At 40.9% G+C, this 24,548-nt stretch overlaps 1 protein-coding gene across 5 annotated transcripts in view; it reads right to left on the minus strand.

The window, feature by feature from the left end:
* LOC122541034 (protein unc-13 homolog C) overlaps positions 1–24,548 on the minus strand; it is a 358,819-nt gene that overhangs the window by 281,740 nt on the left and 52,531 nt on the right. For all 5 annotated transcript variants that reach the window (XM_043677514.1, XM_043677512.1, XM_043677513.1 and 2 more), the window contains 2 exons: positions 16,843–16,865; positions 16,430–16,494 (listed from right to left, as the gene is read on the minus strand). In XM_043677514.1, the coding sequence (XP_043533449.1) occupies positions 16,430–16,494; positions 16,843–16,865 (88 nt within the window). The remainder of the gene's footprint in view (positions 1–16,429; positions 16,495–16,842; positions 16,866–24,548) is intronic.

A 24,548-nucleotide genomic window follows, 5' to 3' on the forward strand; every position in this document is an offset into this window, starting at 1 on the left:
GCAGAGGGAAATCTATCGGATTTTCCCAGTCTTTAAACAGGGAATAACAAAGCCAATTATTTTGCTGCTAACAGGAAGACTGATTATTTCAGCATTGACAACTGACTGATCCATGGGGCTCACCCAAAGTTAGCTCCTTTCTTATGTTTATTTTCATTTTCTAAGTGTTATGAAAGAAATTACTCTGATGTAAACTATAAAAAGAACAGATTGTAAATATTTTACAAAATGATCAAATGGAAACATGATTTACTAATGATCATTCCTACCAATCTTAAATGGAGAATAACATCGTTGAGCTTTTAAGTGCCTGAACAGGATCAAGTCAACTGCTTAAATATTAAATGATCTTTAAAGTTTGTGAACACACAGAACATGTAGAGGATGTTCACCTGTCCTACATGCACAATTTATTTTGGTAATTGACCTACTCTCTGAAATACATGTAAAATTAAATATACTGTGAGTTCCTATCCCCATCAAAATTTCAGTCACAAAAATAGAAATTGCTAGAAAAGCTCAGCAGGTCTGGCAGCATCTGTGGAGAGAAATCAGAGGTAACATTTTGGGTTTAGGCACCCTTCCTCAGAACCCATTTCAGTCTCTGCCTTAAATGTATGCAACCACTGAGCCCTCAGCTGGAGACAATTCCCAAGATTCTGTGAATAAATTCAATTGCACCCTGGTCCTGAACGAGGGGATGCCGGTGTTGGACTGAGGTGGACCAAGTTAAAAATCACACGTCACCAGGTGATAATACAAGTTTGTTTGGAAGTACAAGCTTTCGGAGCACTGCTTCATCAGGTAGCTAGTGGGGCAGGATACAGTAATTTATATTACTATAAATTCTGTTTCCTATGATCCTGCCCCACTAGCCACCTGAAGAAGGAGCAGCGGTCCGACAGCTTGTACTTCCAAATAAACCTGTTGTATTATAACCTGGTGATTTGTGATTTTTAACTTGGTCCTGAATGACCAACTCCTTTTGATGAGACAACAGCCCCTCAGTTCGATACGTATCAGGTGTGCGAAATATCCTCCCAGGCTCCACTGTGTTAAATTGATTTCCTCACCATCATTTTATCTTTATATTCTCATGAATGTTTCTCTGATCATGTCCACCACTGTATTAATGACTCTTTGTTAGCGCATGGCTTATTAGGCAAAGGTACCATTTACCCTAAGTCAGTTTGATTGCGAGTATTAGTGAGTTAGATTCCTGACCCATGTGATAATCTAAGATAATGTTCTAAAGTGTAATTCGGATAGAACAATCAAAAGCAGGAACTCCTGATCAGATTTCCCTCCTTCAGCCAACTGCATCAAGGCCACTTTTATCTCCCCAGCTGAGCAGGTAATTCCCCATAAGCACAGCGCAGGGCCAAACCTTTACATTTCTGGTCTTAGCGAGTTTTGAGAAGATTTGCAGTTCAGGTTGGGGTTCTGGATGTAAGTTTGCTTGCTGAGCTGGAAGGTTTGCTTTCAGACATTTCAGCACCAGACCAGGCAGCATCATCAGTGAGCCTCTGGTGAAGCACTGGTGGCATGGCCCGCTTTACATTTATGTGTTCATGTTTCCTTGGGTTGGTGATGTCATTTCCTGTTCTTTTTCTCAGGGGGTGGTAAATGGGATCCAAGTCAATGTGTTTGTTGATAGAGTTCCGGTTGGAATGCCACGCTTCTAGGAATTCTCACATGTGTTTCTGTTTGGCTTGTCCTAGGATGGATGTGTTGACCCAGTCAGAACGGTGTCCTTCCTCATCTCCATGTAGAGATACTAGTGAGAGTGCGTCATGTCTTTTTGTGGCTAGTTGATGTTCATGTATCCTGCTGGCTAGTTCTGGTCTAGATGTTACAGTTAGCAAAACAGCTGTGTGTGGATCAGAGTAACCCTCACAGCATGGGGTTCAATCCTTGCCTTGTGTTGAGTAGATTTTGGGGCTTGCCTCCTTGTCCTACTTGTGGATCAAAAGAAAACTACAACAGCATTTGGTGATAGTTGCTAATGCCCTGCCTTCAGGCAGAGAGCTTAAGAACAAGGTGTCATGAGCCATTGTCATTTTTATTATATTTTATTCCAACATCCATATGTTCTTTCCTTATTTCTTTACTTTAACTTCTATCATTTGCTGCCCCAAGCATACTTAAGTACAAAAGATGTGGAGCTTTCCCAACAAAGACTTAAAGGATCATTTTGTATCAATGACAGGAACTAGATTCTGAAAGTCTCAAGGAAGTCTCAAGCTGAATTCTCTGATTTGTAGATAATGGATGTGTCCATTATGATCATCCAGGAATAAATGGAGTTTGTTTTTTTTTCCTTATGTTTCATCAAAAACTAATCAGGCTTCCACCTCCTCAAATCTGATGGCCTGACACAAGCAAACAGTGCTTCTCATTCATCAAGAAAATGATCTGAGCAATTCATTCATTCCCTATTTGGACACCTTCACTGTTCACAACTGACTGCAACTGTTGGCTTACACCCCAGTGACTGCACTTTAGAAGTAACCTATTGTCTGTGACACACACTTTAGTGTGGGAAGAGGCACTTGGTAATTTTCTTGCAAATATTGGCAGTGTTGTCGGAATGGTATTAATGTCACTCAATTTGCAATCTAGCAGCCAGGTTACTGTTGTGGGGATATGGATTTAAAGTCCATCACTGCATCTGGTGGAACTCAAATTCAAATTGAATTGATCAGAAATTAAGAGCCAGTCTCAGTGATTGATAGTCTATTGTTGCAAAAGCCCGTCTGCTTCACTCTTGCCTTTTCAGGAAGGAAATCTGCCATCCTTACCTGATCTGGCCTACATGTGACTCCAGGCCCACAGCAATGTGTTTCACTCTTAACTGGATGGAGGGAGAAATAGGGAGACTTAAGGAGTGTGGAATTTGGACATTTGAACAGCTCCCAAAATGGCATCCCCACGTTTTGTTCCTCCGGTCTATACTCCAAAGCTTGGCAAATTTCCAGCCTCCCCCTTGGCTTTCCCAAACCCTTCCCACCTTAAAGGTTTGGGACTGTCTCTGTCTACAGCTGCCCTGATCTGCTTCCTGTGTCTCCTTACAGTCCTAGGCATGACCACAACCAGACTCTGGCACCATTGGGATTGTTGGAGCTGCTGCCCAATCCAATTGGCTGACAACACATGAAGGTGGGGGCTTCATGTCCAATGAGAAGTCGAGGTCTGACCCTCTATCTGTTTAAGCCATGGCCCAATTCGCCCTCACCTCAGCCGAAGAGTGCGGTGCTGGAAAAGCACAGCTGGCCAGGTTGCACCAAAGGAGCAGGAGAGTTGACATTTTGAACACAAGTTCTTCATCAGGATGGCAAGCTCTTCATCCTGACTTGAAACATCAACTCACCTGCTCCTCGTATGCTGCCTGACTGGCTGTGTCTTTCCAGCACCACATTTTTTTATACCTATGGCCAACAGTAAAAGTAGGAGTGTTTATGGTCAGGCAGGATTGTGAGGTAGCTCCAGTGAAACGGCCTCTTTGACTCTGATCTCCAGCATCTACAGTCCTCACGTTCTCCTAGTCCTCACCACAGCAGCAGGCTTTTTAAAAAGCAATCTGTTCGGACTGAACTTCCCTTCCAGGCATGAGGAAACAATCTGTACATCTACTCATCCAAGAAAGCCTGCAGAAAAGCTACCCAGTCCCCAAACAGCTTAAATACCAAAGAAATTCAAGGCTGGATTGTTATTGAATTCTTTTGGCATTTAACAAGACCAATTTAATAGAGAAATTGCTCACATCTTGAAGAACATGGGAAAACTGAAGACTTGCCTTTCTTTATCCCCAGAGATCTTCAGTTTTAAATCAATTCTGCTAGTATTTTTCCCTTTTCCTGAATACTTAACCTCAAACTCAAAAAAAAAGAAAAGAAAAGTCATAATTAATTTCAAGTGGCTAACTTTTATTGTGTGCTCTCCATTTCCTATTTCTGTGACTACTCCATGGCACCTTTAGATAATTTTCTCACCTGATGCATCTTATAATGAGCTAATCTCATTATAAAGCAAAACCAATTCCCCTCATTCTAGAGCAACTGTCTTTTCAATCCACTCCATTGACCATCAGTGGGAATCCATTCAATGTTTTCCAGGATGCAAAGATCCCTCTGCACAATTTCACAGTTTAAGCTCTGAATTCACCCAAGCTTGCCCAAGATATTCTTTCAGAAATGGCCTCACTTTCCACCATTTTAAGAACATTATTCATGTGTCTATCCAAACTAAAATGCACTTGATTACATCAACACTGTATTATTTGTGGCCAACAATCTCTAGAACACAGAAGGATATACAGAGGAACCTCGATTATCTGAATATCAATTATCCGAATTTTGGATTATCTGAAGAAGATCTCAAGGTTCCGATAGAAACATTACATCAAAAAAGGTGTTTCCAACACTGGTTGTGCCTTTTGTTTACAATGATGAAAAATGTACCTGGCTCACTCAAATGCTGCCAAGAACAGTTCTGAACATCGATGGGAGCCCAGGCACTGTCTCCAAATGACTGACCTCCCGCCCTCGCTCTCACCCTACAATTTCCCTGGAGTTCTACACAGAGGTGAACCCTAAACCCCCCTTCGCCAGATAACCTCTCCACCATTGTCCTGTGCAGGAGGCTTCAGAATGCTGCAAGTGGGTGTCTGCTCAGGAACAAACCCTGAGACAGAGAGAGGGAGCACGGCAGGCAGAACGAGGAAAAAGGCAACTTCAGAAAACTCCGAGCCCCAGAGGAGAGGCATTGAATCAATTAACCGAATAATCAATTATCCAAACAAAATACTGCCCACCCATCTCGTTCGGATAACCAAGGTTCCTCTGTACTGTTGAAGAAAGACAAACACTTTTCTTTAAAATCAAACCCACAGGGACAGGTGATGTCCACAGGAAGTGGTAGAGTTAGATACATTTACAACATTTAAAAGATAATCAAACAGATACATTAATAGGAAAGATTTCAAGGGATATGGATCAAATGCGAGCAAATGGGACAAGTACTGTTTAGCAAACCTGGTTGGCATGGACAAGTTGGGTATAAGGATCTGTTTCTATGCTGTATGTTTCGATGACCATGAGATGTTTTTTATCCATATGCATTTACTGCTGCTGAGTATAATTTTGTGCTTCCACGTGTATCCCACAGTAGGTACCTTGCAACCAACTTGGTCTGAGAACTGATATATGATTATTTTTCTCACAGTTTTTTCGGACAATAACAGCTTCTTCATCAGACAACACCAGGTTATAGTCCAACAGGTTTAATTGGAGGCACTCAACCTGTTGGAATCTGTTGGACTATAACCTGGTGTTGTGTGATTTTTAACTTTGTACACCCCAGTCCGACACCAGCATCTCCAAATCATAATTACCAGCTTCTTCATCCTATTTTAGGTGCAGAGTTGAAAGCATTCAAAATGCTGGCTGTTCACCTGGTGGTAAATGCAAATAATTCAGGACTGTGTCGCTTACACTCAGAATAATGCACTAATATACTGCAAAGGAATCAGTTTCCCATGTATTATCGGGCACAGCAATGTGATCAATACTAATCAGAGTGTATGATGCCCTGACAAACATTGGCCTGGTGTGCAGATGCATTGTCTGAACCATTTTGACAAATCGTAAGCAAACATGAATTTAAATTAACTTTAGACTGCTAAAACAGATTATGGTTAGAGTGCAATTTAGAAGACTGCCAAAGAGAGAGATATAGCAATTTGGAATTTGCAACTTCATATAGGTCAACTGAATCCATCCTCCATAATTGATGTATTTATTCTCTGGCAGAAAATATTCATCATTGTCCTGAATCTGGTCTAGCTTATGAGAACTGACATTAGTACATGCAAACCACAATTTAAAATCCAATAAATCACTGCAAAAATTAGCAACAGAATATTACCTCTTAAATGTTGATAGGACACTGGGTCCAACTTCAGATCCTCATGCAATTACCTGAGGATTACTCCTAACACTTCCATAAACAGTCAGACTGCACCAGAGTGTCGGATAGGTCATGCAATTCCAATATTCACAATGGAATGTGACATGAATCACAGAATTATAGACCCATCTGTCAAGAGTTGGCAGAATGGAAAATGCCATCGTCAACTATGATTATTGAGAATGCACAATCTACTGGAATGTTTATAATGGAATAAATAAACAAATCAGTTTATGGATTGAAAACTGTATAGATACAAAATGGAAGGAAAGTTTTAATAAACAGAAATCTCATTGTTAGGTGGAAGAGGCAGTGACTTGTTATACTGGGTGTTTGTTAGTTGTACCACCCATTAGCAATGTGGACATGGTGCTTTCTGTATCAGGATATATGACATATTTAAAAAGATTGATCACCTCAAAGTGAAATAGTGTTAAGCCAGAACTGAAACTTTGAAAACATGTTCAACATGGTTGGTAAATTGGTATGAGTAGGCTGTGTGGCTGGAAGACAGTGTAGTAATGTTGGGAAGTGAAGTTATAAATCAAAACAGTTATGTGGGAACGTGTGAGGGGTCAGTCCTAATCGGCTTGACAGAGACTGTTAGGAAGATAGGGGCATGGAGGTTTGGGTGGGGATCCTTCAGTGACCTGGATAAGGCTTTGACTCACTGTGCCAAGTGCTGCCTTACATCCTCATGTGAATTGGAAATCAAAAATGGCCATTACCACACTTGGAGTGGGAGGACTACGTTTGTTTTCCTGTTTGAGAAGGCGGGCCCTACTTCAAGGGGCAACTGCTTTAATTGCTTTCACAGTACAGTTGCATGTCACCTGTGTGGCAGTGTCCATACCGCTGAGCCAGGAGGCCAGAGTTTAGTTCCCACCTGCTCCAGAGGTGTGCTGACTGGAAAATACCTCCTGCAGGTGAAGTGCAGGCAGTGACCGGCTGTGTGGAATATAAATTCTGATCATAGGTCACAGCATATTGATTATAATCATCTCAGTGAAGCAGAGGTAATCCCAGGTGACCTTCAAAGTGTCAGCCACGTACCACAATTCACAAAGACAATCTGGGTCTTCAGAGGCTGCATGGGGTAAGGAGCTGACTCCCTCTCAACTCGAACCGTATTCACCAACTTGCTCTTATATGCAACGCTGACATTCCTGGGAGATGTGGAGTGTGTGGTTAACAGTCAAGTACATCACTTACAATCTCCTATTGTATTTCCATGACATGGCTTGTGCTGCATGTATCGGAATAAAGTCACTATACCAAACTAATTTGGAAGCATTCCGTAGCCCTTCCTTCTCAGAGTCCTTGATCATTCTCCTGTATAGAGGACGAAGACAAACCATTATGTGAGAGTGACAGGATTGCTGACTGCTCACATGACTGAAGGACCCATTCTGTTTCTGATATTCCGCACACCGCAATCCAGCCACAGTACGGGTTATGTTCACTGTTGCTGCAGTATATCAGAGGTGCAGAGAAATGAACAAGCCACAGCAAGGCCAGGACCAGCAGCAACCTCCAGCAGATACAGGACAGTCTCCAACTGAAGGTCCCTGGGGACCCAGAGTCTATCGTCTTCCAGGTGAGCGAGGTGGAGTGTCACTGCAAACTGACGCTGTCACAAGACACTTCGCGGAACTGTGCCAACAGGACCTGACACCTGAAGAGCAGGGCAACCATTCTATCCCAGCGCCTGACAGCCGCACTGAACTTTTATGCAACTGATTCCTTCCTAGGATCCTCTGAGGACCTGTGTGGGATCTCACAATCCTCAACTCATAAATGTGTTGACGTACTTGGTGCCAGATCACACCATTGCATCTCATTTTCTCGTGATGAGGTCAGTGCTGGGCAGGAGGCTTTGCCAACATCCCTCAGGTGCAGGACACTAAAGACTGTACACATATCACATTGAGAGCATAATGCAACTAAAGTTCATCAACTGGAAAGGATTCTATTCCTTCACTGTACAAATCACCTATCATCATCAGCACCACATTCAAATGGCCTGTGCCAGCTACCCTGAGAACTGCCTGGGTGCTTATATCCTTGAGAACTCTTATGTTTCTGTTTCATTTAATGCACTGGATGCTTTACAAAGATGATTAGTGGGAGACTGGAGCTACCTTTGCAACCATGGCTGATGACTACATCATATAACCGTTTGTTAAGGCTGACATAGATAAAACATAGCCCAATATGCACAATTGGAGGGGATTGATGGACTCTGAAGAGCTGGGAGAGCTACCGCAGTCTTCTGAGGAAGAAGATAAGGACATTGAGCAGGAGAAACATTGTGTTCTATTTGACAGAGAGCAGCAGTGTCAGGAGACAAGCCAGACAGGAGCTGAGTGCCACCCAGTCCCGCAAGGTGAGGGCAGTTATCACTCACTAATTTTAAACATGTTGGTGCTCAAAAGGCAAACTGTCATTGTCTTTTCCCAGAAGCAAAAGCACCATTTGTGTTTTCTTTATCTTTGCTGTTGCTATTGCTGAATAGAAGTGCATGCTTTCAATTGTTTGAAGACTTCCTGGTCAGTCATAGCCCCACAGTGAACAATGAGAAGATGTTAGATTAGGTGGGGATTGGGGAAAGAGTAACAATCCTTGAGCTAGGGTTCTAAAATGGAGTGACACTAACGATGAGTAACCTGTGCAGCTTGGTTCTTAAATAGCAATATCTTTGCAAACTTGCACCAGTACTGGCATCGAAGTCTCAGCCTAGCCATTTACATGCCCTCATGCTTTTGGTTCCCCTCCCATTATGTGCACAGTTAAAAGGGAACTCCTGCCTGGCAGTGCTTAACCTAGCACATGTCTGTATGTTATAAATGGCGCCAGTGCTGGGAATCCCAGGACATCCTGCTAATAGCAACTACTTCTGCCCCTGGTGAGCGGTGCCTTACAGACATGGTGCATTGCTGATGTGTAGAGTTGTGGAGAACAGTGGAAAAAAAACTAGCTTGGGCTCACCTTCCAAAAGGTGGAGCTGCTTTCTGGTAAAATTCAACCCACCGATTCTCTGTCACTCAGCACATCTATCTAGCTTAGCTTTCAAATTATTCATTATTCCTGAATTCACACCCTCTGGGGAACAGCATGTCACTGACTATTGAGTCTCACAGAAAAAATGTTGCTCCTCTGCAATAACTACACAAAGGCATCAAGTCACCCTTTATTTACACATGCACCCTATATGGACCCTGACTAGCTAGCTAGCTCAGAGACCATCCCTAGAATGAGGAGACTGTCTGAGACTCCTGTTTACATCTGTCAGCCAGGGTTCCCTGATTGATCCAGATTAACAACCCCAATCAGGAATCTCACTCAATGAGATCCACCTGGCCCTCGTTCCAATCACTAAATCCTCATTTCCATTTTAAGTAGGAGATCCCACATACATGGTTCTTCTGTAATATGACGGTTGCAACCCAGCATTATAGAAAAGTCATGGTTTAGAAACAGCACTTAACATGTTGTAATCACGTTACAGCCAACATGTGTTTCAAAACTTTGCACTTTAGACACTGACCCAATTCGTCAATCGCATTATGGTGAATTCGCATTAACGAAACACACGTTATAGCAGAATGACCTGTATTTATTTTTCCAACTCTCCATTAGTTCTAATTGCTCCCAAAAGGGAAACATTCTCTGAGCAGCAAATGTTACAAAAGGAAATTCTTACTCTTCAAATTCCAATGGATTTACCAATCTGATCAATCTTTCCTCACAGGATAATCCCTTCATCATGGATAGCAAGTGACCATTTTCTCAACTGCTTTTGATACAATTGTAGATATTTTCTAATCAACCTGTTCAGAGACATTATTGCACATCTCTGGAGTTAGTAGGACTTGAACCCAGGATTCCTGGCTCAAAGCTAGGGAGACTAACACTTCACCATTAGAGTCATCCTTTCAGAAATAAGGAGTTCCAAACCAGAATATGATACTCCAAATATGACCGCACTAACATCCTGCACAACCACAGAAAAACTTCTCTCTTTTTATACTCCATGCAATAAACAACATCGCATTTGCCTTCTTAATCATTTGCTGTATCAAAGTACTAATGCTTTGTTGTTTTTATACCAGGACACTCAGAGCCCCTGTAACTGCTGTTGCACAATCCATTTCTATTTAAATAACATGCAGCTTTTCAATTTTTTCTGCTAAAGTTGACAAATTCATATTTTCTCACATCTGCCAAATGTTGACCCACTCCAACTATCTATATACCTCAGCAGACTCCCTATGTCTTACATACAACTTACTAAGCTACCTTTGTAGCATCAGCAAAAGTATCGTACATTTGGTCACTGACATTGATTGTAAATGATTAAGGTCCCAGCACAGATCCCGGTGGGGAATCTATTCATCACAGTTTGCAAACCTGAAAATGACCCATTTATCCCTACTCTCTGCTTCCTATTAACCTACCAATTCTCTCTTTCTCACTAATATGTTTCCACTTAGACCACAATTTTGTACATCATACTCTATGTTTTGTATATTGTGTGCACATGGTGTACTGCGTTGTAAATGTTATATGTGTCACCTTGTCAAATGCTATCTGGAAATCCAAGTATGCCACATTTACAGGTTGTTACTTCCACAGAGAGCTCTAATAAATTAGCCAGTGTGGTTTCACCTGCACAAAACCATGGCGAGTCTCTCTGAACCCATTCGGATTTTTAAAGTACCCTGCTATAACCTCCTTACAATGGTATTTTCGGCATGGCTAACTGGATTGTAATCTCCTACTTCTGGTTAAAGTGAGTACTGCAGATGCTGGAGATCAGAATAAAGATTAGAGTGGTACTGGAAAAGCACATCAGGTCAGGCAGCATCCGAGGAGCAGGAAAATCGACGTTTTGGGCAAAACCTCTCCATCAGGATGATGAAGGGCTTTTGCCCGAAATGTCGATTTTTGTGCTCCTTGGATGCTGCCTGACCTGCTGTGCTTTTCCAGCACCACTTTAATCTTGTCTCCTACTTCGTGTCTGCCCCCATTCCCTCCCTTTCTCGAACAGAGGCTTAATTTGCTACGTTCCAAGCCACGTTCCAAATTGACGTTGGTTTGCTTGTGTTAAGGATTCTACCTGGGCCAACAGCAATCCAACTCCCTCATCATTTAAGCTGCTATCCTTGAAACTTGCGCTGTTTAAGTGAAAGAATTCAAAAATTAATGGAGGTTGATATAGTGAACAAAAATCAAACAAGAACTCTTCTTTACTACTTAGGTTGCTTTTTTGAAACATGGTTCCTGGTGAAGAAGTCTCTTTCAAAATGCAATTGTTCTGTAATGAATTCATTCAACTAGTTTTCCCCATCGAATATTGCCCCTGCCGGGCCCGGTTTACGTAATGAAGGCACATAAAATTTGACTGGTAGCCGGCTCACCATCAATCTGAACTTCATCACTGGTAGGTGGCACAATGTCAAAATCAACAGCCTGCGAGCCATTTTTAAAAACTAGAGGGACCAAATGTGGTTCAGTGGTCAGCGCTGTTGTCTCACAGCGTCAGGGACCCCGGTTGGATACCCCACTTTGGACGAATGTCCGTGTGGAGTTTGCACATTCTCCCTGTGTCTGCGTGGGTTTCCTCCAGGTGTCTCCAGTTTTCTCTCAGAGCCCAAAGACATGCAGGTTAATTGGATTGGCGATGCTAATTGCCCCACAGTGTCCAGTGATGTGTCGGCTAGGTGGGTCAGCCATGGGAAATGGTTACAGTTGGATCTGGGCGGGATGCTCTTCAGAGGGTCAGTGTGGACACGATGGGCCGAATGGTTTGCCCCCACACCACAGGGATTCTATGATTCTATGATCATTTTCAGATGACTGAATGAGCCTAATTTCACCCTCCACTTGTTCTGGGCTGTATATCCGTTATGATAATAGCTGCCCTCCAGAGAGGAGAATGTTGGACAGGGTTGAAATAACACATTGAATTGTCTGGAAAATCCATCAAAACAAAACAAAAGGTTGATGTTTGTGCAGCCATATGTGAACTGGAGAAGGTTCACTGGATTCAACTTTGGACGTGCTGTGTGTCTAACACTAGATGAAATACCAAGTTAGTTGGAGAGATACTGAAATTCTGAATGAAATCTGTTCTGGTAAAGTCACAGTTTATTTTTCTAGTATAGGACACAACAAAAAGCACTGCTTGGCAGAATTAATTTAAGGCTTTCAAGTAAGATATATATTAGACAAATTACTGAGGTTACTAATACTGGACTGGACAGCTAGATGAGGCAAGGCTTCAGCGAGAACTAGGCCTTGGGTCATTTTTTCGCATTTTGACAGAAGTATTCATCTACACAGAATGCACACAAGGAGGTCAGTTCAATATTCTACAATGTTTAAAATAATTGTTAGAGCAACATAAAAATTTGTGAGGTCATATTTTGGGAATATGGCCAGTACCACAATTAACCATCTTAGAATATTGGGACTGATTTGCCCACATAAACAGTGGAATTAGGGAGTAAACTGCTGGCTATGTGGCGAGCACTGTTGCCTCTCAGTGCCAGGGACCTGGGTTCAATTCTACCCTTGGGCAACAGTCAGTGTGGAGTTCGCATATTCTCCTAGTGTCTGTGTGGGTTTCCTCTGGGTGCTCCTGTTTCCTTCCACACTCCAAAGATATGCAGGTTAGGTGGACTGGTCATGCGAAATTACCCATAGTGTCCAGGTAGGTCCAGGCTAAGTAGATTTGCCATGGGAAAAAGAGGTTACAGGGGACAGGGAGGTGGGGTGGAGTGCTAGATGACTTGATGGACTCAATGGCCTCTATCTTAACTGTAGAGATTCTATGAACACATTTCAGTCATGACACCACAGGGAGCACTGGGATTGGTCATTCTGGGAGCGTTAGGTTTGACCCTTGAGAACAGGGTGATCAATTGTGGATAGAAGCATGATGCCGGAGAGATCAGATAGAAGAGCTGATACTTCAGGTCAGCAAGCATAGCAGTGGGGCCTTTATCTGGGAGGAGACAAAATTAATCAAAGACAAAAATGAGAATAAGAACTTCAAATCTAAGACTCGTAACTAGAATCCAGTGTAGGTCAGGAACAATCAGAAATGAAAAATAAGCAAGAATGTTAAAGACTGGGAGAGAAGCAGCAGAGATAAGTCTCAGTCTTTGGAAACAGGGTGTAGATGGCTGGCCCTCTCAGTCTCTCTCTCTCTCTCTACTTCTGTCAGGCTGACCATCTCATACATGACCACTTCACTTATACTTCAGCTCATTGTTTTATGCTTGCCTCATTTCTGTTGTTTCTGATCTGATCGCTCCACTTTCCTCACCACAATGTCCATATGAAATAGTTAGGAAAGGTTTAGAAGGATACGGGCCAAGTGCAGGGAAATGGGTTAGTGTGGGTGGACATTTGGTCGGTGTGGACCAGTTTGAACCGAAGGGCCACTCTCCGTGCTGTAGAACTCTGTGATTCATCATTTTCCCTCCACCAGGGTTCACCTCTACCTTCATCAAGGTTTCTTGAAACAACTGCTGAAATGATTTCTGCATTCACCTTATTTCTCGCACCTTCACTTCTGATACATCATCCACAATAAGCTGTGGCAGAAAGGTAGAATGCTTTTTACCGGAATGTCAGGAAGTAGATTTTGCATCGTCTTCCTGAACAGCAATGGACTAGGCATTGAGTGCCCCTGCCACATGCGTTTTGGGTGCGGGGTGGGGGAGACACATCCCATAGCAAGAGTAACTAATCCATCATCATGACACCCCATAGCATGGAAGATACAAAGGCACTAAAATCAACAGTCCAGTCTACCAAATGTAAATAAATAACCACAAGATATGGGCAGAATGTTATTTTACAAAACTGCTTAAAATAGCAGGAGGGTGCAGGCAGCAGGGAACGATACTTGGAGAATGCCTCAGAGGTTAGCAGCATCCTCTCTTCCTTTCTGACCGCCTACAGGCCTAAACACTGTCATCCTGCCCCACCCCTTGCCTACCTACCAAAGGCACTGAAACCCCGCAACCTTCACCACCACCACCAAAAACAAGCCTTTGACATAGATCCTATTTATCCCGGAGAAGCTCTTTGTGGGTCTGCCTGGTCTCCGGGCAGCATCCAGGATGGAGCTTTGTTGCTGCCAGGACTGCAAGAGCTCCAGAAGTTGGGATATCCTCCCAGTGAGGGGCAGAAGGTCCACTCAGAGTTTGTTTAGCCCACCCACAGAGTGTCATGGCCGCATGATATCCTTCTAGCCAGCCAGACTGGGGCAGGGGCGATGGGGGTGGTTGTGGGTTGGGAGTGAGGGTGGGGGTGGGGGGGAGGTGGGGAGAGAAGAGTGTGGGGGCATTCATCTGACCCTCTGCCATTCCCAACCCAATCCATCATCTTTCGGCCCCTGATTTCGATGGACGGCAGCCTCAAGCAACATGAACCAGGGAGGTGTGGGATTATTGCTGGGCTGTTAATCCAACAACCCAGGTAATGTTCTGGGGACACAGGTTCAAATCCCACCATGGCCGATGGTGGAATTTCAATTCAAGTTTAAAAAAAAAAATCTGGCATTAAGAGTCTAATGATGTCAGTTGTTGGAAAAGCCCATCTGGTCTTTTGGGCGGGAAGTTGCTGTCTTTATCTGGTTTAACAATGTGGTACACTTAACTGCCCCCTGGGCAATTAGGGATGCACAATGAATGTTGGCCTAGTCAATGACACCCACATCCCCTGAATTAATTTAAAAAAAACATTATTACACCCTTGGGCTCTACAATTATCTATTTTCAGAATTCCGAGAAAGAGACGGACTAAACAAGCTTGAGCTTCAGTCCAGTGAAAATTATAACAGCTTCCTAGGTGTGTGAAGTAATCTGTTAACACATCCAATTGTACCTCAGAAAATTATTTATAAAGTCCATACGCAATGGGGCCAGTAACATATGATTAAAAATTGTTTGCTACGATGTCAGTTCCGTGAGATTAGGACTTGATGGAATTTGAATGAAGCCCGCTCCATCACAATCCTGTAGAAAATTTGATAGTTAGTAAATATGACTGGTTCACTCTATTATGAGTCCAGTCCTAGACCATTAAGCTTCCTAAAGCTGTCAATGATATTTATAGAGAATAACGATTCCGATATGCCACATATACATAAATACTACATAACAGACTAATGCACTTGACAAAACAATCTAAAATATGGTCACTCTCTGAGCTGCAGTCTGCAGCTTATAAGTATACTTCAATTTTCAAAGTTCCTGATAAATAACTGAATAACCTGCGTTCTCAATGCAATATTTGTTTGAAGAATGCAAAAAGCTTCAAAATGTCCTCTGCTTCTCAGCTTGAAGCTCATAAACATATTTCAACTAAAATTCCCTCACCAAACAACAAACTCAGATTGACCTGGGTAAAATTTATTCCTAACTATTAGACTGTTACCTTAAAGGAGTATACAAATCCACAGTAACATCTGCATTGTGTGAAGCATTGTATAACATTCCTGTCCTTTACTACTGTTATGAAACTGGATAACTATAAATATACACTAAACTATATATGATATACCATTATAGATTAGGTTTAACAATCGAAACTGGTGATAAATAAAATGATAACCCTGTTTGTACCATGTCATAGGATAAAGCAGAGTAAATGGTAGAAACATGACCCCCTGTCTGGCCCAGATGAACCTGTCCCACTTGCCACTTCCTGGGATTCCAGCGTCTCGTGAGGACCGCACAGCAATACCAGCAATGGCCAGCACTCCTGGTGGCGCTACTGGTTTGGCCAGCTTCTGACCAACTCGCAGCTCTTCAAGGTGAAGGTGGAACCCCTTCTCCACACCAGGATTTTCCATGAGAAACTCCCCTCCTCAGCAACTAGGAAGCCAGACATTGGGAGATAGGCATTGTGTTTGGATTAAATTCCATCAGGTGTCCTGAAAATGGTTGTGAATGAGCTGCTGCAGGATGCCCTGCAACTCATGGACTGACCCCTGCAGTCACCATTAAATCCTGAACACTGGCTCTCTCTTCAAAGATGCAGCCTGTCTGAGCTGTGGGATGGTTTGTTTTCTCTAGTCATATATGTACGAGTGTAGCACGCTCTGATCAAGAAAATATTTCAAAGTATTTTCAGGTCACTTTCAGGAATGTGCAAATCATGAACTCAAACTTGAACAAATAAAATATTAAATCCTGAAAAACGATGCTGCATCTTGATTCTTTCAACACACCTTCAAAATTGTTCAACCAGTAGATTTGCTAACATAGCCTTATTTGTTGGCAATAATGTGTCGATAAAGGTGAGCACAAAGATGATTCAAAAACAAAATGTAAAAGGCAAAAGGTCGAGTGATTTTGTTTAGTTGTTCCATTGTCATTCCACAAAAAGACATTGCTGATGTGTGTTTAATTTTAAAAATACATGGGATATAAATTCAGCTCACCCTCCGGGGGTCTTGAAGCTTGAAAGGTTCGATGCATCAAATACATTACCACTTGACAGCTGAGCCTTTAATAAAGAACAAATAAAAAACTGTAAGCATTATGAAGTCCTAAATAATGTACATACAGTTTCAATGAAAAATTCAACTTTTTTTCTTTTGCACTTGCAACATGAAATACATTATGAAAAAGTATGTTTGTGGAAGTTTATTCTTAGTAATAAATGTCCTGTTTACAAATGCATCATATTTTCAACATATGACAAATGAGATAAATTATATCATGTATTTGTAAAGGTGGGTTCCATGCGATACAAACGGGATGTGAAATGAATATATTTACGATGATAACCATGTAAAAATGTAACAAAATTCAAATGAAATGATATGAAAGGTGAAACACAGCAATTTAGAACCTGTTGATCCACAGAACTGTTATCTGAAAAAGAACCAGGGAGAGGAGGACATAATACGTTAGATATTCAATATGCTAAAATTACATCATTTGATTGTCCACTCATACAAAATGCTCCACTTACTGCAGTCATGAAACCATACTTAACTTGAAACCAAATTAATGCAAACTTAAAACCAGAGGAAAACAGCTCCAAAACTTATAAAGTTGGTGAAAAATCTATTTCTAACTCTACTAATTCCTATGCAGTAAATAGTTGCTACTGGCATGTTGTTTTTATTTAAAACACAAAACCCTTATTTAAATATTCCAATCATTGCTCCAATTGTGAAAGAAGTAAGAGCCAATGATTACAATTTTTACCTTTCAAGTTGAAAACACTCTATAACATGCCATTTAACCCAAGTACAGTTCCAATTTAAGTGTTTCTGCAGCTCATTACTTTTTATCATTATATTAAAAGCAATTTCCAGACTAAATACATTCTTGCGATGTTTGCCACCTTGACACACAACCTTGATTTGAACTTAATCACTGACTGAAATTTTTATTTGGAACTGTAAACAGTTCCTGAAAATGTTCACCAATTGAAACAGTTTCAATATTATGTTTTCCCATTGAGCCAGTTGAACCCATAATGGAGATAGCTTAAAAATTCAGCTCCAGTAATATGTGCATAAACAACATCAGTAGCTGCAGCCACATCAAAGTGCGACTGTCTGCGAGGGGTTAGATGGTGTGAAGAGAAGGGAGATTGTGGGCTTTCTCATTTTATGATTTATGTTCTTATAAAATTAATGTTTTTTGCATCAATAATGTCTATTAGAAATAGTTATTGTACTTTGTCAGAAGTTGATATATGAAACTAACCATTTGTTCAACTCAATTAATAGTGTTTCAAGAAAACAGGACATTAATAAGTAATACCTGTGGTGAAAAATGACTGACTATCACAGATTATACAACTGTGTTATAACTGGGGAAGAGGAACTCGAAGCAGAAGCTCTCAAAAGGCTTTCCCCAGTATTGTACTACAGCCAATAATATTCAACTGGCCAGATGTCAACAGTGAATCATACATAACACATATTGTGCCCAAACTCCATCCCTTTCACAATGGGAATTGCCTCTCAGCATCATTGTGTTGGGACAATCAACACAAGGAGTGTATGAGTTAAAGAAAAAAAGCTCACTGCTACCAAAGGAATGCAAATAGCAATGGGCACAATGAATGCAGTGTTTTGTTGCCCACATCCCATTCAAAACCATAAAACTACTCTTTTACATAACACAGTAGGATGCCACACAGCCCACTGAGTCCATGCTGGCTTATTTTAGAGAAATTTGATCGAGTCCTGTAGTCCGACATATTTACTTTGTTCCTGTGTCCACCCAATTTCTTTTCGAAATAATTGATTGCCTCTACTTCCACCGTGGGCACTGGGTTCAAGCACATTACCATTTGCAGTATAAATGAGTTCTTACTCGCATTCTTCCTGCATATTTTTGGCAAAACATATATCTATGTTCCCTGGTCCTTAAACCATACAATCATAGAGTCGTAGAGATGGAAAAAGACTCTTGGTCCAACTCGTCCATACCGAGTCATAAGTAAATCTAGTCCCATTTGATAGCATTTGGTCCATCTCTCTCTAAACCTTTCCTATTCATATACCCATCCAGATGCCTTTTAAATGTTGTAACTGTACCAAAAGTTCACCACTTCCTCATTCCATACACGCACCACCCTCTGTGAGAAAACGTTGCCACTTAGGTTCCTTTTAAATCTTTCCCCTCTCACCCTAAACCTATGCCCTCTAGTCTGGACTCCCTCATCCCAGGGAAAAGATCTTTCTATTTACCCTATCCATGCCCCCCGTGATTTTATAAGGTCACTCTTCAGTCTCTGACGCTCCAGGGAAAATAGACCCAGCCCATTCAGCCTCTCCATGTCGCACAAATCTCCCAACCCTGACAACATCCTTGTCAATATTTTTTGAACCCTTTCAAGTTTCAGAACATCTTTCCTATAGGAGAGAGATCAGAATTGCACGCAGTATTCCAAAACTGGCCTAACCAATGTCCTGTACAGCCGCAACGTGACCTCCCACTCTTATACTCAGTGCACTGACCAATAAAGGAAAGCGTACCAAACGCCCTCTTCACTATCCTATCTACATGCGACTCCACTTTCAAGGAGCTATGAACCTGCACTTCAAGGTCTCTTTATTCAGCAACACTCCTGAGGATCATACCAATAAATGTATACATCCTGTCGTGATTTGCCTTTCCAAAATGCATGACCTCACATTTATCTTAATTAAACTCCATCTGCCAGTCTTTGGCCCATTGGCCCATCTGATCAAGATCCCATGTACTCTGAGGTAGCCTCTTTCGCTGTCTATTACACGTCCAATTTTGGTGTAATCTACAAACTTACTAACCATACCTCTTTCATTCACAACTGGTAAGTGGGATAATTTTTCCCTGACCTATTCTATCCAAACCAATCATAATTGTACATCTTCCTTAAATCTCCTTTTCTCCAAGGATGATAACACCAGCATCTCCAATCTAACCTTGTTCAAATGCTCCATCCTTAAATGTATTCCAGTTCATCTTCTCTGCACTTTTGAAAGAACCTTCCCATCGTTCCTAAGGTGTGGTAACCTGACTGGAATGTCATACTCTGGCTGTTTTCAACATAGTTTCAGCATAACTTCACTGTGTTTGTTCTCAATGCCTTTAAGATCAGATCTGATTGGCTAAACACACTCTGAGATGCCCTATCACCTTCAAAGATCAATGCACGTACTCTCCCAGGTCCCTCTGTTTTCTGCACATTTGTTGTTTCTAAAGTCTCAGCTACTGCCGATGCCAAACTAACTGGCCTGTCATGATTTGGAGGTGACAGTGTTGGAGTGGGGTGGACAAAGATAAAAATCACACACCACCAGGTTATAGTCCAACAGGTTTATTTAGAAGCACTAGCTTTCGGAGCGCTGCTCCTTCATCAGGTGGTTGCCAAGATGAAGGATCAGCGCTCTGAAAGCTAGTGCTTCGAAATAAACCTGATGGACTATAACCTGGTGTTGTGTGATTTTTAACTGACCTGTGATTGCTAGAATTGTCCTCACTATATCTTTTGTACAAGGATAGCATATTTGCCAATCTCCTATCCTCTGGCAACTTTCCTGTATCAAGTGAAGATTAAAAGGTTATGGTGAGCTCTTTCACTACATACACTCTCACTTCACTTTAAAATTTAAAGTTAAAACAGTTTAGCATCTGCATAATGACAAAACCAGTCTACAATGAATGAAAATGCATAGCCACTGTTCAATTAAACAGAGCCTATTTTGTGATTTATTTCACTGTGACAGGAGGAATTATTAGAGCACGCACGTATTCCATGAACATCAATTTTGACTATTTTAGAAAATGGATGGACTACACCAAGGATTTTACGGGAAGAACTACCTATCCTAATTTCAAGAATACATCCCAAAGTCGTAGACTTTGCAGAAAGAGCTTTTTTTCTCTCTATTTGTGGACATTGAAAAAGACTTCCACCCCATCTGATCTTATCAATGTCCTGAAAACATAGATTGAGCTATTTTCCAACCTCCTGAATGCCATTATATTCCAACCCAACTTTGTGTAATCTCGCTTTATAATTCAACTCTGGGAGTTCAGGGGTTATTCTGGTAAATGAATAAGGTCAATCCATCATTCCTAAGGTCAATCCATCATTCCTAAGTTGTGATGCAAACAAAAACTGCTCACAATAAATCCAGGTGTAGTCTAACCAGGGCTTTGTATAATTGTAGCACGACTTCCACCACCTTGTATTCTAGTTGCCCAGAAGTAAAGGTCAAACTACTTTCTATACCTATGTGTGACATTTTGATGCTGTAAGTAATCAGATTGTCTGGTCTGTTTGGACAGTATTCATTTTTAGCTTTTAGGCATTTAGAAATTAAAACATATTTCTTCCCCAACCAAACTAATTACAGCACAAGACAGTCTAAAGCTACAGGTGATACAGCAACTTCAAAATTGATTGCATACCCACTAACTGCAGAACTCATTCTCTACAAAACTGTTGCTATATTGGCCAAGGTTCAATTTTATCAGAGAAAAAAAAGAGGTAAAATGTTATGCCTTTATTCTCTGCTTACTTGATAGTCTGAGATAAATAGCAGACCACAACTGGAATTGTTTTTTGAATCTTTGTTATATTTTTTTCACTATTTCTTTTTCACACAGAACAGTCTCAACAGTCTCAAAGAACATGAAACAGAAATATTTTGTAGTTGCGTTAGTGCTACAGATGTGTTGTGAAATTAATTTTCACATTGAGCATTGGAATAAGTGCAAATTTGTTTCCCTCCACTGTAAGATATAAGATCTGAAACAGTCTGTTCGAAGCCATATGTTATAAAAGAAGGATGAGAGGCTTAGAAATTCTGAAATTGGTCACTTAAACAGAGGGTTTTAATGAGAAATCAGGAAGATTTAGCTTTGCAATTGGGCTGACCCCTTTGTTAAGTATTCCAGATGGGAACAAAAAGAACTAGGATTCCTTTCATGAGAGGGATGTCACTTTTACAATTATTGTCACAAATAAACTTGTTTTGAAACTTACATCTCACGATGATTCACTTGCTTTCCATTGGTTTTATTCAAGCGTGTTATTTTAGCAAGGAAAATGGAAAGACTTTTTGCATATACAGCACTAATTAATTAAGGAGCAGATATTAAAATGCAACAATATCAATACTAAGAGGAAAAAAAAGTGGATGATGTTGTTGCACAAAGTCAAATTGAAAATGGGAAGCTCCTATGAGCAACTAAAGATGAAAAGTACAAAACCACAGGTGTGGAGATATGAACAGTGGAAGTCCTGAGGTAAACTACTGAAGAAAGTTACTTCTGTGGAACCCATTGACATGCTTTACTACATTATATCAATGCAGGTTGCTGTTATTGATAGGGCCCAGTTCTGCCATTTTGGAGCTGGTGCACAGACATCAGACTGGCCAATTTCCTGATAGGCTTCAGGATTGACAACTCTAGCTTTAACACCTCACCTGAAGTTCCATCAGCAACTTCCCTCCCCAATCCCCAGCAACTGTTTAAAGTGTAAGAGGCGATCTAGAAAAAGACCCAAAGTAGCCAGTTTTCTTACAGCTCTGCCAGTCGATCATTGAATCTGTGGCAGCCAAATGATAGAATCTCCATGAAATTTAGTGTCATAGGGTCTAAAACATAAAAATTTGTACAGTAGAAAAAAAGACAGTAATAGACAGAGTTAAATTTTGATTCAGCAATGAGACAAAATGCTGCAACTTAACTCCCATATCCAACAATTTGAGGATACATTATCATAATCCCAAGAAAATTGAATTGTAGAAATAAGAAATGTTTTGATTAAGGCTATGTATCATCAATGCCAGGTACGAATCAAACATCTCCTTTGTGAAACCCAATTCCTTGCATTAGCATCAATCTTACTTTCTGTAACAGAGAGGTTTCAGGGTTTTGCAGTGTGGAAGCTTCCATTGTTAATGCACTGTGACATGTATGATCTATTGCTTAACCTGAAGCATCCCTAAGCTAAACAAAAAAAAAAAAATCCATTCATGGTTAAACATGATAACTGATGGGCCGCTGTAATGAATTATTTCCATTTGACTTGACACTACAATTTCTGGTTCTTTGATGGTAAATTGAGTATCAATCCACAATGGCACTCAGGTCTACTAAGCCACTGTTAAATACTGTGACAACTTGTGTGTGCAGAAACCAAACAGAAATTAAATAGATCAAATAGAATATCTAGTTTTTCTTTTGAATTTCACTTGTAATCTTGACAATGTATATAGAGTTATATATGGAGGGCCTCAAATTCTAAATGTGAACTTGATAAACCCCATTGTATCATGCAATCAAAATGTATATTTACTATAATTTACAGCATTTTGCAAAGGTACCTGATGCTTTATGTTCCTAATGTCACCATCCAAACATTCTGACATTAATCTTGAGTGCTACAGTCCAGATTAGAATTCTCAAAGTCTGCAGTGAACTTGTACTACATTCCAATTCAGCTATGTCACATAACCTCCAAATCATATATGCACGGGGCCTGCCAAACTTTCCTCCAACGTGCAGCCAAATTCCATCAAAAACCAATTAATCTTGAATAATTGATGTGTTCCATCTCTTGAATAGATTAAAACTTGCTCCATCTCTTGAACAGATTAAAACTTGCAGTAGGAATCTGTTATTTCAGGAACACTTGATGCATTACTGCTCCGCAAATGATTTATGCCCATTATTTTGTAATAGCAGTCCTAGGGAGATCAGTCTAGGATATTCATCATTCTTCCATTTTTGTGACTCAACTGTGCACAATAAGAAATAAACAAAGAAGAGTAGAGTCCTAATATGGCACACCAATTGGGTTGCAATCAACAAGGTTGTTACCTTTTGCAAGTCCCACTTTCATCACTCTCAAAACTGAACACTTGGCTGCACATCACCATAATGAATGCAAGACATAAATAACTGGAATAAATGAATACTAGCCAAGCATTGGGAGGGGAGTTTTAACTATCTGCCAGCTCGGCAGGATGGTAGGAGAGGGACATGGAAAAGAAAAGGTTAAACGTTTAATATTGGGAAACCCAAACCAAAACCATCATGACGGCTTAACTGGGAATGGGTTGGGGCTGGATGAGTGACCAGCACCATCTTAATGAGATGGCTTGCCTTAGATTTTGGCAGCCATTTAGATATAATGCAATGCTGCTCTTCTGATCTTTTCTCACAATGATCTGCCTCTGTCTATAAGAAACCCGTCCTTGCACTGACCTTCTGGATGGTTCTATTTTTCCTAAAGGGAAGCTCGTTCCTGTCTTCTTGTTCGTAGAATATCTCACTGTCATGTAGTCTTTCTGTCTTCTACCTTGTTTTCTAAAGCACTGAAGTATTTGGACGAGGGGACCAAAGGCTTAGTCACTAAATTTGCTGACAACACAAAGAAAGGTGGGAAAGTGAGTTGTGAAGAAATAATAAGGAGCCTGTAAACAGCTATGGATAGGTTGAGTGGGAAAGTATCTGGAAAATGGAGCATAATGAGGAAAATATGAAATTATCCATTTTGGCAGGAAATATAAAAGATGGTGAGAAGTTGCAGAGCTCTAAGATGCCGGAGGATCTGGGCATCCTTGTGCATGAATCACAAGAGGTTAGTGTGCAGGTCCAGCAAGTAATCAGGAAAGCTAATAGAATGTTATCTTTTATTGCAAGGGGAACTGAATTGTAAGAGCATGCCTCAGTTACAGGGAATTAGTAAGACTGCGTCTGGAGCATTCTGTATAGTACTGGTCATTGTTTTTACAGAGGTATTTGAAGCTGTTAAGAGAACGTTTACAAGACTAATACCTTGAATGAGTAGATTATTTTAACAAGACAAGACAGACAGGCTAGGCCTGTAACCTCTGGGAGTGCAGAAGTGACTAAACTGTAACATGTAAGATACTGACGGGACTTGATCAGGAAAGGTTGTTTCCTCTTGTGGGAGAATCCAGAACCAGGGGTCAGTCTAAAAAAAAGGATCACTGATTTAAGACAGAGATATGGAAAAAAGACTCTCTCAAAAAGGTTGAGTGTCTTTGGAATTCCCTTCCTGAAAAGCAC

This window comes from Chiloscyllium plagiosum, chromosome 36 (genome assembly GCF_004010195.1).
Source record: "Chiloscyllium plagiosum isolate BGI_BamShark_2017 chromosome 36, ASM401019v2, whole genome shotgun sequence".
NCBI lineage: Eukaryota > Metazoa > Chordata > Chondrichthyes > Orectolobiformes > Hemiscylliidae > Chiloscyllium > Chiloscyllium plagiosum.